Source organism: Oncorhynchus mykiss, chromosome 30 (assembly GCF_013265735.2).
Source record: "Oncorhynchus mykiss isolate Arlee chromosome 30, USDA_OmykA_1.1, whole genome shotgun sequence".
Lineage (NCBI taxonomy): Eukaryota > Metazoa > Chordata > Actinopteri > Salmoniformes > Salmonidae > Oncorhynchus > Oncorhynchus mykiss.
The window spans coordinates 17,637,427-17,656,813 of NC_050570.1; the positions used below are offsets into that span (position 1 = coordinate 17,637,427).

General features: G+C 47.7%; 1 protein-coding gene across 3 annotated transcripts in view; it reads right to left on the minus strand.

The window, feature by feature from the left end:
• LOC110521448 (single-stranded DNA-binding protein 3) overlaps positions 1-19,387 on the minus strand; it is a 126,261-nt gene that overhangs the window by 21,097 nt on the left and 85,777 nt on the right. For all 3 annotated transcript variants that reach the window (XM_036969341.1, XM_036969343.1, XM_036969342.1), the window contains one exon: positions 10,463-10,552. In XM_036969341.1, the coding sequence (XP_036825236.1) occupies positions 10,463-10,552 (90 nt within the window). The remainder of the gene's footprint in view (positions 1-10,462; positions 10,553-19,387) is intronic.

The window sequence follows — 19,387 nt, forward strand, 5'->3', positions numbered from 1 at the left end:
TGTCTGCACCTGGCCAGGAGACAATCCTTCTATTTAACACATCTCACTAGAAGATCCAACCTGTCTGATGAAACCTAATTCCTACTAAATCAAACAAACTCTCTTCAGTTCCGACAGACCAAGCAGCAGCAGACACCAGCAGTATCTCCCCTTCTCCTGCTCAACCACCCTGAGAAGCCCTGGCACTGGGGAGAATGGTGGTGCGCTGACAGAGGGGAGAGCAGTGAAACAAAATTTACAAAAATTGAGCTTGAGAATGAAAATAAATAAAATCTCAACTCTAATGCATTCAACTACTTTTTTTTAGCAGTACAACAATGCTTCAGCCCTAAGAGGCAAGCAGCAAGACAACCAATGCTGACTTAGAGGTGTACAGTGTTAGAGGTATATGTACCCACTAAGTCATCATCGTCCTCCTCGGCCACCTCATGTACAGGCCTCTCCAAGTGAGTGCCGTGTTGATAAGGCACATAGCTATGGACTTATGAGGAGCTCTTGTGATTAAGTGTTTCCAGCGAGAGTTTAACATGAGGTTTTTACAAGTGTGTGTTGTATGTAAAACCCACTTACTATAGCAGCCTAATGCTTTCATTTACAATTCTAACCTAGAGAAGAGAAAAAATATGACATTTTTTAACAGTAACAAATATGACTGCAGCTGTAGAGTTCTGTATCTGAGTAAGTGTTATGAAAAAGACAGATGTCACAAGTCATGATAGTAGACTAGGTGAAAAATATGTCGATATATCGTTAAACAAGACAATTAACCCTAACTGCACCTGTAAGTGGCTCTAGATAAGAGCGTCTGCTAAATGACTAAAATGTCAAATGTAAATAGTAGCGTTGCGGCAATGGCTGAGCATGGGGCCGAGGTAGCTAGCAGCTTTTTGGATGGTGGTCAACACCAGCTGCACTACCTGGCCTCCCAGCAGTTTAAAGTGGTGGACTGTGTGTGTGTGTGTCTGTACGGGTGCGTCTGTACGGGGGAAGAAGGGGTTGGGGGGGTGGGGGTTAAATGAAGCAATTAATAAAATCATTTTCTACACAGCTAAGGAGATAACAGCTTGGCAGCGTACCACAAACCCATCAACAAAAGCCACCCAATGTACTCCCAGACTCACCCTCCCCAGATCTGCTTTAGGAACAACACAACAACTCTGCTGCTTTCCCTGAAAAGGCAGTAACTGAACACAGATTGGATGGCAATACTGAGCCAGTCATGTGTGTATGCATATACAGTACTTCTCCATCTCCACTAGAGGGCAGTGCAGATCTACCATAGACAGGCCCGAACACAAAAAGGCAAACTGAAACACAACAAACAAAGCCTGGTTGAACAACAGCACAACGCACACTCATTGTCATTCCTTTCTACATTCCAGCAGCAGTGCTACAGGCTCATGGCATGGCAACCTGTCAGCTCAGTGAGGAGAGACTGCCATGAGGGTTTGCTCCCCGAGGAGACTGAAGAATAGTGCGCTGATTTAGCGTGTTACTATGGTATGAAGCCGCGAGTCACTGTCGTGTATCTGTGATTCCTGCCACAGTGGTCAGGAATGTCAGTCTTCGTTTCAGTGGCAGACCTGGAATAGGCTCTGCAATGGTTGAACATAAACTAGAATCCTGAATCAACAGCTCAAGAGTCTTCGTCATTAGAATCCAAACCAGGTTTAGTTGAACCACTCATACAATATGCTACTGCCAGACTAGGCTACAGAGAGACAGTTGACAGCGTGAACAACAGACTGGGACTGGAGAGAGAGAAAGAGTTGGCCCAGGAATGCCAATACTCCTTTTCCAGTGGTTCTATTCACATATCACTTCTACCAGGCATTCTCAAACTTTAACCCATAGGATCCAGTCTAACCTTCTACCATAGAGACCAAGACATGTTCAAACACAATGGGTAGTCCATCAACCCAACAGAGTTCAAATCAAATCATAGAAAATATTATTAAAATCACATGCTTCGTAAACAACAGGTGTAGACAGTGAAATGCTTACTGGATGGCAGGGAACTCGACCCCAGTGATGTACTGGGCCTTACGCACTACTCTCTGTAGCGCCTTGCCAAACAGTAGCCATACCAAGTTCTGAAGAAACCAGTCAAGATGCTCTTAATGGTGCAACTGTAGAACTTTTTGAGGATCGGAGGGCCCATGCCAAATCTTTGCATCCTCCGGAGGGGGAAGAGGCGTTGTTGTGCCCTCTTCACGACTGCCTTGTGTGTGTGTGGACCATAATAGATCCAGAGTGATATGGACACAGAAGCTCTCGACCCGTTCCACTACAGCCCTGTTGATGTGAATGGTGGCGTGCTCGGCCCTCCATTTCCTGTTGTCCACAATCAGCTCCTAGTCATGTGTGAACAGGGAGTACAGGAGGGGACTAAGCATGCACCTCTGAGGGGCCCCCGTGTTGAGGGAAAGGGGGATATCTAGTCAGTTGTACAACCGAATGCATTCAACCAAAATGTGTCTTCCGCATTTACCCCAACCCCTCTGAATCAAGTAGCGTGGCAGATGTGTTGTTGCCTACCCTCACCACATGGGGAGGCTCGTCAGGAAGTCCAGGATCCAGTTGCAGAGGGAGGTGTTTAATCACAGGGTCCTTAGCTTAGTGATTAGCCTGGAGGGCACTACGGTGTTGAAAGCTGAGCTGTTGTCAGTGAACAGCATTCTCACATTGGTGTTCCTCTTGTCCAGGTGGGAAAGGGCAGAGTGGAGTGCGATAGTGGTTGCGTCATCTGTGGATGATTCTCTAGAACAGAGTAGCTACTACACCCAAGCTAGACATTATCACCTATCAGTACCTTGACTCTTAAGACTCACTTGACCAACAAACCCAGCCCCAGACGACATAACTACGATACGCACCAACGGTGATCCAATTTTAGATGACAGTTAGCTAGCTGTCTCTGACTATGGAGAGACATTCCTGTAACAGTGCATATACTGTAGATTAGAAACCAGCTCTGTTCTATTTATGACCACGGTTTACTGCTTTAAGAATATGGCTTGAAATAACAATGGATTGAAATAGGAGCGGCAGGTAGCCTAGCAGTTACGAGCGTTGGGCCAGTAACCGAAAAGACTCTGGTTCCAATCCCTGAGCCGACTACGTGAAAAATCTGTTGTGCCCTTGAGCAAGGCACTGAACATGAATTGCTCTGGATAATTTTGAGGCTTCCGAGTGGAGCAGTGGTCTAAGCCACTGCATCTCAGTGTTAGAGGCATCACTACAGACCCTGGTTTGATTCCAGTCTGTATCACAGCCGTCCGTGATTGGGAGTCCCAATGTCGGCGCACAATTTGCCCAGTGTCGTTTGGCCGGCGTAGGCCTTCATTGTAAATAATAAAACTGACTTGCCTAGTTAAATAAAGGTTAAATATATATATATTTTTTAAATGTAAAACCTAATAATTTAACAATGTTTTTTGCTAACCTCACTGGGGTAGCCTGCTGTTACTGTGTACCAGCAGTCTCCTGGTCCTCCACTCTCCTAGTGTGCGTTGGGCCTGCCCTTCCCAGTGAAGTTTTGCCGTGAGGATTATTAAGCGGGCCGACCCCTGCTATATCAGGGAGAATCGCAGATCCGGGCCAGATGCCAACACACAGGCTTTGTGGTCCTCCTTCCCCAAACTCTCCATCCTTCCATCCCTTCCTCCCTCCCCTCCGCTGCAGGACCCTGATGTGAGCCCTGGCCTATGAGGTACAGATTAGGGGAGTCTCTCGGGCTGCTCTCGGGGCTACCCCATCAGTGCTGGGGTCACCTATGTTAATTACCCCTCTCCTCTGAATTTGGGAGGGATGCTGGAACACACACCACTCGCTACTATTGTACAAACACGCATATACAGCCATGTACAGGCACAACCACGTACACACACACACACACAGCCACATATACACACATGCACACGCACACACACTCATGCATACACACACATTCATGCACGCACACACACACAAACTCATGCACACACATACACAGCCATGCACACACACAGCCACGCACACACTCACAGCCAAGCACACCAGCACACAGCCAAGCACACCAACACACACGCACAGCCACGAACACACACGTACACACACACACACACACACACACACACACACACACACACACACACACAGCCTTGAACAAACACACACAGCCTTGCACAAACACACACAGCCTTGCACACACACACACACACACACACAGCCATGCACACGCTCACAGCCACGCACACACACAGCCACATACACGCACACACACACAGCCACGTATACACACACACACACAGCCTTGAACAAACACACACACACACACAGCCATGCACACACACACACACACACACACACACAGCCTTGCACACATACAGCCTTGCACACACATACACACACACAGCCATGCACAAGCACACATCCATGTACACGCACACACACACACACACGCACAGCCATGTACAGGCACAACCACGTACACACACACACACACACACAGCCACATATACACACATGCACACGCACACACACTCATGCATACACACACATTCATGCACGCACACACACAAACTCATGCACACACACACACAAACTCATGCACACACATACACAGCCATGCACACGCACAGCCTTGCACACATACAGCCTTGCACACACATACACACACACAGCCATGCACAAGCACACATCCATGTACACGCACACACACACACACACACGCACAGCCATGTACAGGCACAACCACGTACACACACACACAGCCACATATACACACATGCACACGCACACACACTCATGCATACACACACATTCATGCACGCACACACACAAACTCATGCACACACACACACAAACTCATGCACACACATACACAGCCATGCACACACATACACAGCCATGCACACACACAGCCATGCACACACACAGCCACACACACACTCACAGCCAAGCACACCAGCACACAGCCAATCACACCAACACACACGCACAGCCACGAACACACACGTACACAGCCACACACACAGCCACGCACACAGCCACGCACAAGCACACACACACCACACACACATACACACACACACACAGCCTTGAACAAACACACACAGCCTTGCACACACACAGCCATGCACACGCTCACAGCCACGCACACACACAGCCACATACACACAGCCACGTACACACACAGCCACGTAGACAACCACGCACACACACAGCCATGCACACCAACACACATAGCCAAGCACACAAACACACACGCACACACAGCCATGCACACACACACACAGCCATGCACACACACACACACACACAGCCATGCACACACACACACACAGCCACGCACACATAGCCATGCACGCACAGCCACGCACACACAGCCATGCACACATAGCCATGCACGCACAGCCACGCACACAGCCACGCACACACAGCCATGCACACACAGCCATGCACGCACAGCCACGCACACAGCCACGCACACACAGCCATGCACACGGACACAGCCACACACACAGCCACACACACACACACACACACACACACAGCCATGCACACGCTCACAGCCACGCACACACACAGCCACATACACGCACACACAGCCACGTACACACACAGCCACGTAGACAACCGCGCACACACACACACACAGCCATGCACACCAACACACATAGCCAAGCACACGAACACGCACACACACACAGCCATGCAGACACACACACAGCCATGCACACACATACACACAGCCACGCACACACAAACACACACACACAGCCACGCACACACAGCCATGCACACGCACGCACACAATCATGCACACAGCCACGCAAAAGCACAGCAACGCACACAGCCACGCACACACAGCCACGCACACCGCCACACACACACACGCACTCATGCGCACAGCCACGCAAAAGCACACACAGCCATGCACAAGCAAACACACACACACACACACACACACATACACAGCCACACACACACACACACACACACACACACACACACACACACACACACACACACACACAGCCTTGAACAAACACACACACACACAGCCATGCACACATACACAAACATACACAGCCACACACACAGACACACACCAGCACAGCCATGCACACGCACACAGCCACATACACGCACACACACACAGCCACGTACACGCACAGCCACATACACACACACAGCCATGCACACACACACCAACACACACACAGCCATGCACACACACAGCCTTGCACACACACTCACACACACAGCCACACACACACACGCAGCCACGCACACACACACAGCCACGCACGCACAGCCACACACACACGCAGCCATGCACACACAGCCATGCACAAGCACACACAGCCATGCACAAGCACACACAGCCATGCACGCACACACACTGCCACTCACACACACACGCACTGCCACTCACACACACATACACACAAACACTACCACTCACACACACACACAGCCATGCACACACACACACACACACACACACAGCCTTGCACAAACACACACACGCACACAGACTTGAACCAACACACACGCAGACACACAGCCTTGCACACACACACACACACACACACACACACACACAGCCTTGCACAAACACACACACGCACACAGACTTGAACCAACACACACGCACACACACACACACACACACACACACACACACATACATACAAATACTATCACTCACACACACACACAGCCATGCACACACACACACACACACACACACAGACACACACACAGCCATACACACAGCCATACACACACACACACTGCCACTCACACACACACACACACTGCCACTCACACACACACACACACAAACACTATCACTCACACACACACACAGCCATGCACACACACACACAGACACACACACAGCCATACACACACACACACACACACACACACACACACACACACACACACACACACACACACACCACACACACACACACACACACACACACACACACACACACAGCCATACACACAGCCATACACACACACACACACTGCCACTCACACACACACACACACTGCCACTCACACACACACACACACAAACACTATCACTCACACACACACACAGCCATGCACACACACACACAGACACACACACAGCCATACACACACACACACACACACACACACACACACACACACACACACACACACACACACACACACACACCACACACACACACACACACACACAGCCACACACACACACACACACACACACACACAGCCCCCCCCACACACACACACACACACACACACAGTACTGTACAACCTTGCAAGCACATGCAAAAACTCTGATTCATGCACAACTTTTTAATACTTTTTCTTGTACTTTTTTCCCTGACAGAAAGAAACAGACAAGTCAGCTGAGGAGAGAGAGAAAGAAGCAGGAATATTGAGGAATGATGGGTGATGGTGTAAAAAGTGAGGAAGGTAGCTGAATCCTGCATGGAGGAGAGATTAGCAGAAGAAAGAGGGGGCAGAGGCAGAAGTCACTGTGTTGTTGTTGTGTGTGTGTGTGTGTGTGTGTGTGTGTGTGTGTGTGTGTGCGCGCGCATGAGATGTTGAGAGAGTGAGACAGAGAGTGAGTAAGAGATAGAGAACAAAAGTGAATGAGAGAAAGATAGCAGGCACATGAAGGAGGAGGGAGAGGAGGAAGGTCATTAGTAAAGAGAAGACAGAGCTTGTCCATAACAGTGAAGGGGTTATCATTTTTCAGAACACACCACAGCTCTGCTGGAGAAACCTCTACAGAGGGCTAAGCTTGGATAACAAATACAGTAGTGGAAACAGAACACATGATTAGTAAGATCTGACTGTGCATAGACAACAGACTAAATGACTCCGAGGGGCAGTCTGTCAGAGAGCTCTGTCTGTGTGTGTGTGTGTGTGTGTGTGTGTGTCTACAGTACACCATTGTAAAACGATGCCAAGGGAATAACTGGTGTCATCTTTGCTCCATACTTTACTACTACACACTGACCCAGCATGCTTGTGTGTGTGTGTGTGTGTGTGTGTGTGTGTGTGTGTGTGTGTGTGTAGGCTTTTGTTTCACCCCCCCTCCCCCGCCCCACTCTCTTTTGCCTGACTGGCCGCTGAGCAGGGAGGCAATTGCTGCAGTGGAGAACAGTGGAGTAAGACTTCCCTTCTCTCACTCCCTCCCTCTACTTATCCATCTCTGCCTCTTCCTCCCTCTCTGCCCCATCTCTCCTCTCTCTCCCAGTCCCTCTCTTTCTCAGTCATTCCCTCATATCTGCCTCTTCTCTCTCTCCATCTTTCAGTCCCTCTCGGCCTCTTCTCTCTCTCCCTCTCCCCCCTCTGTCTGTCACACACGCTCATGGCTAACAGAAGACAGTACAACAGCCAGCCCCGCAAAAACACACACTGGACAAAAGCCCACACACTGGACAAAAACCCACACACTGGACAAAAACCCACACACTGGACAAACACCCACACACTGGACAAAAACCCACACACTGGACAAAAACCCACACACTGGACAAAAACCCACACACTGGACAAAAACCCACACACTGGACAAAAACCCACACACTGGACAAAACTGGAAACCATATTTGCAGTAGCTTCATGACATTTGATCAACAAGAGTATACAGTGCCTTGCGAAAGTATTCGGCCCCCTTGAACTTTGCGACCTTTTGCCACATTTCAGGCTTCAGACATAAAGATATAAAACTGTATTTTTTTGTGAAGAATCAACAACAAGTGGGACACAATCATGAAGTGGAACGACATTTATTGGATATTTCAAACTTTTTTAACAAATCAAAAACTGAAAAATTGGGCGTGCAAAATTATTCAGCCCCTTTACTTTCAGTGCAGCAAACTCTCTCCAGAAGTTCAGTGAGGATCTCTGAATGATCCAATGTTGACCTAAATGACTAATGATGATAAATACAATCCACCTGTGTGTAATCAAGTCTCCGTATAAATGCACCTGCACTGTGATAGTCTCAGAGGTCCGTCAAAAGCGCAGAGAGCATCATGAAGAACAAGGAACACACCAGGCAGGTCCGAGATACTGTTGTGAAGAAGTTTAAAGCCGGATTTGGATACAAAAAGATTTCCCAAGCTTTAAACATCCCAAGGAGCACTGTGCAAGCGATAATATTGAAATGGAAGGAGTATCAGACCACTGCAAATCTACCAAGACCTGGCCGTCCCTCTAAACTTTCAGCTCATACAAGGAGAAGACTGATCAGAGATGCAGCCAAGAGGCCCATGATCACTCTGGATGAACTGCAGAGATCTACAGCTGAGGTGGGAGACTCTGTCCATAGGACAACAATCAGTCGTATATTGCACAAATCTGGCCTTTATGGAAGAGTGGCAAGAAGAAAGCCATTTCTTAAAGATATCCATAAAAAGTGTTGTTTAAAGTTTGCCACAAGCCACCTGGGAGACACACCAAACATGTGGAAGCAACAATGCAAAACGTTATGTTTGGCGTAAAAGCAACACAGCTGAACACACCATCCCCACTGTCAAACATGGTGGTGGCAGCATCATGGTTTGGGCCTGCTTTTCTTCAGCAGGGACAGGGAAGGTGGTTAAAATTGATGGGAAGATGGATGGAGCCAAATACAGGACCATTCTGGAAGAAAACCTGATGGAGTCTGCAAAAGACCTGAGACTGGGACGGAGATTTGTCTTCCAACAAGACAATGATCCAAAACATAAAGCAAAATCTACAATGGAATGGTTCAAAAATAAACATATCCAGGTGTTAGAATGGCCAAGTCAAAGTCCAGACCTGAATCCAATAGAGAATCTGTGGAAAGAACTGAAAACTGCTGTTCACAAATGCTGTCCATCCAACCTCACTGAGCTCGAGCTGTTTTGCAAGGAGGAATGGGAAAACATTTCAGTCTCTCGATGTGCAAAACTGATAGAGACATACCCCAAGCGACTTACAGCTGTAATCGCAGCAAAAGGTGGCGCTACAAAGTATTAACTTAATGGGGGCTGAATAATTTTGCACGCCCAATTTTTCAGTTTTTGATTTGTTAAAAAAGTTTGAAATATCCAATAAATGTCATTCCACTTCATGATTGTGTCCCACTTGTTGTTGATTCTTCACAAAAAAATAGAGTTTTATATCTTTATGTTTGAAGCCTGAAATGTGGCAAAAGGTCGCAAAGTTCAAGGGGGCCGAATACTTTCGCAAGGCACTGTATTTTCAGGATACAGTATGTTTAAACGACGGTGTGTGTGTGTAGTCAGATAGGGTGCGCACCCCCATCATCAGGTGACCTCCCTAGCTTCCCAGACAGCCATCAGACAGCAGTGATGACAGGAGGAATTAGCAGAGTAACACAACCCAGAGAAAAACCTCCCTCCCATCCCAACCTCCCTGTCCCTGGCCAGCCAGACCTAGTGTACTGCAAGCGAGCGAGAGATCTTACTTGAAAGAAGCCCGGGGGCATGGGTCCACCAGGCATGCCATCGTTGGGGGGCATGTTACCCATCACCGGACTAGGGGCAGCAGCTGCACTCTGCAAAACACAAAGTAAACACACACACACACTTAGTACTCTGAAACAAACACGCACACACAAGTCATTCACACTCACTACTCAGAACAACACATATCTTATACATTATACTACACACAAAGGCAATTAAATAAATCTGTCCCTTCACAATAGAGTCTGATGTAGCCTAGTCTCCACTGCTTGGGGTTGTATTCCACATGAGGAAAGATGTGGATTGTTTTGGGTGGTTTTGGCGTTTTCAGACAGAAGAAATGGGTGGAGTGTAAGGCGTAACATTATCTGCAACCTGACCGTCTGGCTCAGATTGCTTCTTCTTCGCTGCATTCAGACCATATTAAAAAGACAAGCATCTGTCTCTCTTTATGAATTTGTAAACATTTATGCTGAGTAGAAATACAAAATAAATGAAATATATGTTGTGTGTGCTTTTGTTTGTGTTTGGCTAGCTGTGGTGAAATCTCTCCTAAGCAGGGGGTTGAGCCCCCTCCCCCAAGGTATGTAAGGCAGTGGCTGAGTCTGTTGTATGTTTCTCAGGCTGTCTATTCACCAGGCAGCACCCAGTGAAGGGGATTACACAGCTGCCCAGAGCCCTCTCCTCCCCTCTCACCCCATGTAACCAGACCCCCCCAGCCATCACAGTGCAAACAGCCCCTCCATCCCTAACCCGCTCGGCCCAGACACTCACTAACGGGCCCTGGGGCCACAGGGCAGGCTGTGTGTGTGTGCAACACACACACACACACACACACACTCACACACACACACACACTCACTAAGCGGATAAAAAAAGCTTGATGTGATTGTAAGATAATGGTAGTGGGAAGGTATTTTCATTACATATAGTTGAACCAGTTGCCAGGGAACAGAGGCTATGTAGTTACTGCTTTATTCAGTAGACAAAGAAAATATAGTGACTGCATAAGTGGTGGATTATAAATGTCTTCAAATAGCTTCAAACCTGCCCTATCTGGGCGAGGACCAACTGCTGACCATTTAGTTACCGCTCAACGACTTCTAGTGCATACTATGTATGGGAGGCAGCAGTGTGAATGCTTGGTCATGGAGAGGGGGAGAGGGGATAAAAGAGAGGAGAGAGGGGGAGAGGAAAGAGTGTGACTAAGGGAGGGATGTGATGATAGGAGTGAGGGGAGAGAAAAGAAGAGTTGGAGAGGAGAGAGAGGAGAGTGAGGGGGAGAACAGAATGAATGGAGAGGGCAGAGGGGAGGTGAGTGAGTGATGAGAGGTGGTTAACTGGGTTTGTCAGCATGTACAGTATTTAGTCAATGGCAGCTGTTTGTCCAGTACAGTGGAGCCACCATGTTGGCTGATTGAAAATGGAACCCAAGGCCACACTACTACCATCATGTTAGTTTTTTACGATTGCTTACACACTAAAATTGAACTTTTCCCACGAATAGCAAAACCTTACACTCAAGGAGCAAAACACAAGACTAGATTTTCACAACTGTAAGCACATTGTCAGCTTCACACTATTTGCAAAACATTACACACAGTGATTTGCAAAACACTAAACACACTTGTATACATCAGACACAGAGGTATATCATTATGTCAATTCCTTGCAATTCCAAAGCACTGACTGTCAAATTACCACACCTATGAGCCAATCTGTTAAACACAGCCATCAGGTGCACAAACACATGACTGCTAAATTGTAGACACACCAATCAGGTTTAAGCACTATAAAAATGCAGCAGGTAGGTTCACCTGCCTTCAACCAAAATGGAAGGAGTCAGAAGAAGAGTGAGGGTGAGAGGAGGGGTACACAGAGGAGGAGAAGGAGTACACAGAGGAGGAGAAGGAGTACACAGAGGAGGAGGTAGAGGAAGTGGCAGAGGCTGAGCCAGAGGCCGAGGAAGACCTGAAGCAGGAAGAGAACGTGCACAAAGAAGAAGAGGACCAAACTTATCAAATGACATTCGTGCAACACTAGTGGACCATGTTGTGACCACGGATTGACGCTGAGGGAGGCTGGACTGAGAGTTCAGCCAAATCTTAGCAGATATACAGTGGCATCTGTCATAAGGACTTTTCGACAGGAAAACAGGTAAAGGAAGATCTGTCAACAGTTACAGTAATCAGCTGCTTATTGTCTGCACCATATCAGCACTTGTGATACCCCTTCCTGTGACATTGTACAGTAAGTTACATGTATTATTCTCCACATAGGATTGAGGGTCGGGAACGACAAGGAGGAAGGGGGCCCATATTCACGCAAGAACAAGAGAGAGAGATAATAAACATGGTTTTGGCCAATAATGCTATCAGGCTCAGAGAACTACAAGCCAACATTATCAGTGACCATGCCATTTTCAATAATGTCCATCAGGTCTCTGTCAACACTGGCACGCATCCTGAAAAGACGTCAGGTTCAAATGAAACAAAGAGATCTTCTGTTGAATCTGACAATTAATCTTAATGGTTGTACAGTCGTCTCAAATAAAACGGTGAAGGACCTCAGCGTTACTCTGGACCCTGATGTCTCTTTTGAAGAACATATCAAGACCATTTCAAGGACAGCTTTTTTCCATCTACGTAACATTGCAAAAATCAGAAACTTTCTGTCCAAAAATGATGCAGAAAAATGAATCCATTCTTGTCACTTCTAGGTTAGACTACTGCAATGCTCTACTTTCCGGCTACCCGGATTAAGCACTAAATAAGCTTCAGTTAGTGCTAAATACGGCTGCTAGAATCCTGACTAGAACCAACAATTTATATCATATTATTCCAGTGCTAGCCTCTCTATACTGGCTTCCTGTCAAGGCAAGGGCTGATTTCAAGGTTTTACTGCTAACCTACAAAGCATTACATGGGCTTGCTCCTACCTATCTCTCTGATTTGGTCCTGCCGTACATACCTACACGTACGCTACGGTCACAAGACGCAGGCCTCCTAATTGTCCCTAGAATTTCTAAGCAAACAGCTGGAGGCAGGGCTTTCTCCTATAGAGCTCAATTTTTATGGAATGGTCTGCCGACCCATGTAAGAGACGCAAACTCGGTCTCAACCTTTATGTCTTTACTGAAGACTCATCTCTTCAGTGGGTCATATGATTGAGTGTAGTCTGGCCCAGGAGTGGGAAGGTGAACGGAGAGGCTCTGGAGCAACGAACCGCCCTTGCTGTCTCTGCCTGGCCGGTTCCCCTCTTTCCACTGGGATTCTCTGCCTCTAACCCTATTACAGGGGCTGGCTGAGTCACTGGCTTACTGGGGCTCTTTCATACCGTCCCTGGGAGGGGTGCGTCACCTGAGTGGGTTGAGTCACTGATGTGATCTTCCTGTCTGGGTTGGCGCCCCCCTTGGGTTGTGCCGTGGCGGAGATCTTTGTGGGCTATACTCGGCCTTGTCTCAGGATGGTAAGTTGGTGGTTGAAGATATCCCTCTAATGGTGTGGGGGCTGTGTTTTGGCAAAGTGGGTGGGGTTATATCCTTCCTGTTTGGCCCTGTCCGGGGGTGTCCTCGGATGGGGCCACAGTGTGTCCTGACCCCTCCTGTCTCAGCCTCCAGTATTTATGCTGCAGTAGTTTATGTGTCGGGGGGCTAGGGTCAGTTTGTTATATCTGGAGTACTTCTCCTGTCCTATTCGGTTTCCTGTGTGAATTTAAGTGTGCTCTCTCTAATTCTCTCTCTCTTTCTTTCTTTCTCTCTCTCTCGGAGGACCTGAGCCCTAGGACAATGCCGCTGGACTACCTGACATGATGACTCCTTGCTGTCCCCAGTCCACCTGGCCGTGCTGCTGCTCCAGTTTCAACTGTTCTGCCTTATTATTATTATTATTATTATTATTATTATTATTATTATTGGACCATGCTGGTCATTTATGAACATTTGAACATCTTGGCCATGTTCTGTTATAATCTCCACCCGGCACAGCCAGAAGAGGACTGGCCACCCCACATAGCCTGGTTCCTCTCTAGGTTTCTTCCTAGGTTTTGGCCTTTCTAGGGAGTTTTTCCTAGCCACCGTGCTTCTACACCTGCATTGCTTGCTGTTTGGGGTTTTAGGCTGGGTTTCTGTACAGCACTTTGAGATATCAGCTGATGTACGAAGGGCTATATAAATAAATTTGATTTGAAACAACTTTATCGAGTGCCTTTTTAGCAGAATTCAGAGAGGGTCAAACGGCTGCGGCATGAGTATGTGGAGGTTTGTATTGTTCACTTTAGCACTGTGATGTTGCATACTGCACACATTACTTTTCTACATTGACTGTATACTAGACCTATCCTGAACTACACAATCTTATCTTTCACTGTATTTCAGGGAGTTTTGCAGATGGATGCTGAGGAAATCCTGCATGAATTCATATATATTGATGAGGCAGGGTTCAACCTCACAAAAGCAAGAAGGAGAGGCAGAAATATCCTTGGCCACAGGGCTATAATAAATGTCCCAGGGCAACGTGGGGGTAACATCACCCTTTGCTCTGCCATTTCACAGCAGGGGGTTGTCCTCCGTCATGCCAAAATGGGCCCTTACAACACACATCACATTCTCCTTTTTTTTTGGACCGATTGCACCACATCATCACAGCAGGTAATGAAATGCACCAGATGCAATACACGGTCATCTGGGACAATGTGTCATTCCACCGCTCTGCTTTGGTCCAGAACTGGTTTCAACACCATCCACAGTTGACAGAACTATACCTTCCACCACACTCTCTGTTTCTAAACCCTATCAAAGAGTTTTTCTCTGCATGGCGGTGGCTGGTTTACGATCTCCAGCCCCAGGCTCAGGAACCCCTCACCCTCATTCAGGCCATGGAGGTTTACGATCTCCAGCCCCAGGCTCAGGAACCCCTCACCCTCATTCAGGCCACGGAGGTTTACGATCTCCAGCCCCAGGCTCAGGAACCCCTCACCCTCATTCAGGCCACGGAGGTTTACGATCTCCAGCCCCAGGCTCAGGAACCCCTCACCCTCATTCAGGCCACGGAGGTTTACGATCTCCAGCCCCAGGCTCAGGAACCCCTCACCCTCATTCAGGCCACGGAGGTTTACGATCTCCAGCCCCAGGCTCAGGAACCCCTCACCCTCATTCAGGCCAAGGAGGTTTACGATCTCCAGCCCCAGGCTCAGGAACCCCTCACCCTCATTCAGGCCAAGGAGGACGCCTGTGACCAAGTCGACGCCGCAGCTGTTCAAGGATGGATTCGACATTCAAGACGGTTCTTCCCGCGTTGTCTTGCTAATGACGATATTGCTTGTGATGTTGATGAAATTCTCTGGCCAGATCCAGCTAGACGAAGAGGTAATGTATAGTATGTTTACTGTAGTATTTTCTGTACAATATCGGCAGTTTTTTTTCAGATGATTGTTTGTTTGTTGTTATTTACTGTAATTGTAACCTGTACTGGATACAGTATTTTACGTTTGTCTGTTTGCTGAGCTAACAGTGTTATGCACACTACTGTAGTAGCATGAAAACTGAGACATGTTATGTTGTGATTCTCCATGTTGACATGCTGACTGATTTGGGTATATGGAGAGAAATAAATGATCATTTCCTCAGTCTGCAGCATTGGTCTTGTGTAGTGTTTGTATAGTTGCACTTTCTCTGTGTACTTCATTTACAGTACTCTAATCCCTGACAATTAGACTTGCTAAAAGTGTTTTAGGTTAGCAACAGCAGTGTGTAACTGGTTCAAAAAGATTGAAGTCTTATGAAATGTGTGTGTTTCGTATGGTAACAAAATTTTATTTTTATGAAGTCGTGTATGGTTTTGACAAGTGTTCCATTTTGCAAATTATCTGAAGTGTTGTGCTACTTTGTAGGGTTGTGCTAATTGTGTGTAGTGTTTTGACAAACCGGGCCCTGTTTTCAAAATTGTGCTTAAACAATTGAAAAAAACGAATGCTAGAAAGCCATCAGAAACACACACAGCAGCCCTCAGCATGTTAAACATGTACGACTGAGCGAGGGCTGAGCCAGTGGAAGATCAAGGGAGAGACAGACTGGACTAAACAAAAACAGGTATAATGGAGGCACATAGGAATAAAGAATTTTCACTGGTGACCCCAAATAAACTACTGGTAGTTGTATGTCCAGTCAGTTGAGGATACTGTGGATAGAGGATATTCACACACAGAGGCAGACAGTGGCGAGTCTGTCTGAGCAGAGAGAATTACAAGCGGGCTCATCTGCATAATCTGCAGTGTGATCAGAGGCATTCTGGGTAGCTGTGCTGACCGCAGGCGGCCAGTTGGTCAGTAGAAGCTGACATGGACTGGTCAGGGTAGGGAGGAGGAGAGAGGAAGAGGGGAGGGGATGAGGAGGAGAGGAGGGGTACATGTTTGTGAAGCACACAGCCAGTCAGCCAGCCAGCCAGCGATGTTCCACTGCACTCCCAGGTAAAGCAGCAAAAGGCCTGTTCTCCTTGTTGCCATGACAACACCAACCTCAGCTCTCTCTCTCCAGTGCCCATTAAAACCCTCAGGCCGTCAATCATCAGCCTGGCCAGGGAGCAAGAGAGAGCGAGCAAGAGAGAGCGAGAGAGAGCGCGATGTAGTTTAAAGGAGCCTGTGGCTTTTGATAGCTGGTCTGTTAGCCACCTCTATCTCCCCCTCTCTCAATCTCTCAAACACACAAACGGATACACAAAATCCCCACAGTATTGAACCCTTTACACACCATTGTCTCTGCTCCTTCTCTCTCCTGTATTTATGCAGCAGCAGCACTATGCCCTGCTTACGCTCCCATCCCTCCCTCCTAGCCATCAATAATAAAGTTTATGATGTCTTCCAGTGGGTCTGTATATCTCCTAAGAAGGAACACACAACCAACCCAAACCCATTGATTGTTCTGTGAGCACTCTGAAGTAATTAGCTACTGCTTTTTTAATTATCAGTATCACTTGCTGCCTAGCTGGACATGAGACAGTGAGTGAGCGCTGCAATCTGCCCCATTGATCTGGACATCGGTTCCAGGGGGGTAATGGATCCAGTCTTATCTGCTCCGAGACAAGCAGGGCAACACTGATCACCTGCTGGCTGGCCACAACACACACAGACACAGACCGCCAGACTCCTGCAGACACACACACTGCTCTGCACATATCCAGGAGTGGATTTAGCCACTCGGCTAAGCCTACAATATCCACCAATGCTATGGCTTTTCTATTTCTGCTACTGGAACAATATGAATATCAGAGCTGGAGCTGGAGATGGACAGCAGAGTGGAGTTAATTCATGGTAAGACGCTGAGGTTTATGGGGGATGGGAGGATTCAGAAAGAAATACATCTGGAGCTGATGAGCAGGTGGGAGAGGCTCCAGACAGGTTGGAATCAATTCATTTCGGAAAGATGGTGCTGCGTGTGTGTGTGTGTGTGTAGACAGTCATACACTCAGCCAGTGGTGGGACTGTAGTAGTCAGTAGATCAGAGTGGAGCTGGCAGACAGACGGCTTGGCCATGCATCTGCCTGGGACTGGGACTGGGGCTGGAAAGCCTCAGTCGATCTCCATGACAAACCACTGCATTCATGGCCACGCGACTGCTGCCTGTCATCACCGCCCCTCCCTCTCCTCCTCTCTCCTCCTGTCCTCAGACCCAGCTTGAACTGCTCCAATAACTCTGTCACTGAAGTCAGCTCTATAAAGATTAGCAGGAGAGGCTGGAATGCGTAATCAGGGCTGCTGGCTTACAGATGTGCCCTTTAATCAATTGGAGAGAGAGCAGCATGGTGCAGGAACTTGACTCCAAACATGACTACATGGGAAAGCCCTCCATGACAAGTGGAGAAAGGAGGCCGGCTCGGCACACCGCTTGCTTTCCTCCCACTGATCCGGCAGCTGTTGTGTCAATCAGGAAAATGAATTATCAGTAAACAAATCTTCCAGGGAGGGAAGAAGGAACCCCCTTGCCGCCCTGATCTACCACCATGACCAAGCCAATCCTCAGACCCCTCCCAACCACACACACATCTGCCTCGGCAGCATCCCACATCAGGGCCCCTGGAGCATCTGACAGCCCTGTGAGATGTCAGCCCAGGAGGAGGACTCTTGGCTGGGGGACTGTCTCCACTCAACACCCATCTTGCCCCAGACCCCCTGCTTTGGCTCCTGCTGCTTAACAATCTCCCCATCACAGGCACACGGAGGCAGATATAATACCTGGCCGACACTTGTGCTGAGAGCAGACCAACACATACAATAACCATCAGTGTGTCAGCATTCATCAGTGTCTGGCTAATGTTTGCGCAGTAGTGGAAGAGCCTAACTAGCAGTTAGTTTATACAGTGGGGCAAAAAAAGTATTTAGTCAGCCACTGATTGTGCAAGTTCTCCCACTTAAAAAGATGAGAGAGGCCTGTAATTTTCATCATAGGTACACTTCAACTATGACAGACAAAATGAGAAAAAAAATCCAGAAGATCACATTGTAGGATTTTTTATGAATTTATTTGCAAATTATGGTGGAAAATAAGTATTTGGTCACCTACAAACAAGCAAGATTTCTGGCTCTCACAGACCTGTAACTTCTTCTTTAAGAGGCTCCTCTGTCCTCCACTCGTTACATGTATTAATGGCACCTGTTTGAACTTGTTATCAGACACCTGTCCACAACCTCAAACAGTCACACTCCAAACTCCACTATGGCCAAGACCAAAGAGCTGTCAAAGGACACCAGAAACAAAATTGTAGACCTGCACCAGGCTGGGAAGACTGAATCTGCAATAGGTAAGCAGCTTGGTTTGAAGAAATCAACTGTGGGAGCAATTATTAGGAAATGGAAGACATTCAAGACGATAATAATCTCCTTCGATCTGGGGCTCCACGCAAGATCTCACCCCGTGAGGTCAAAATGATCAC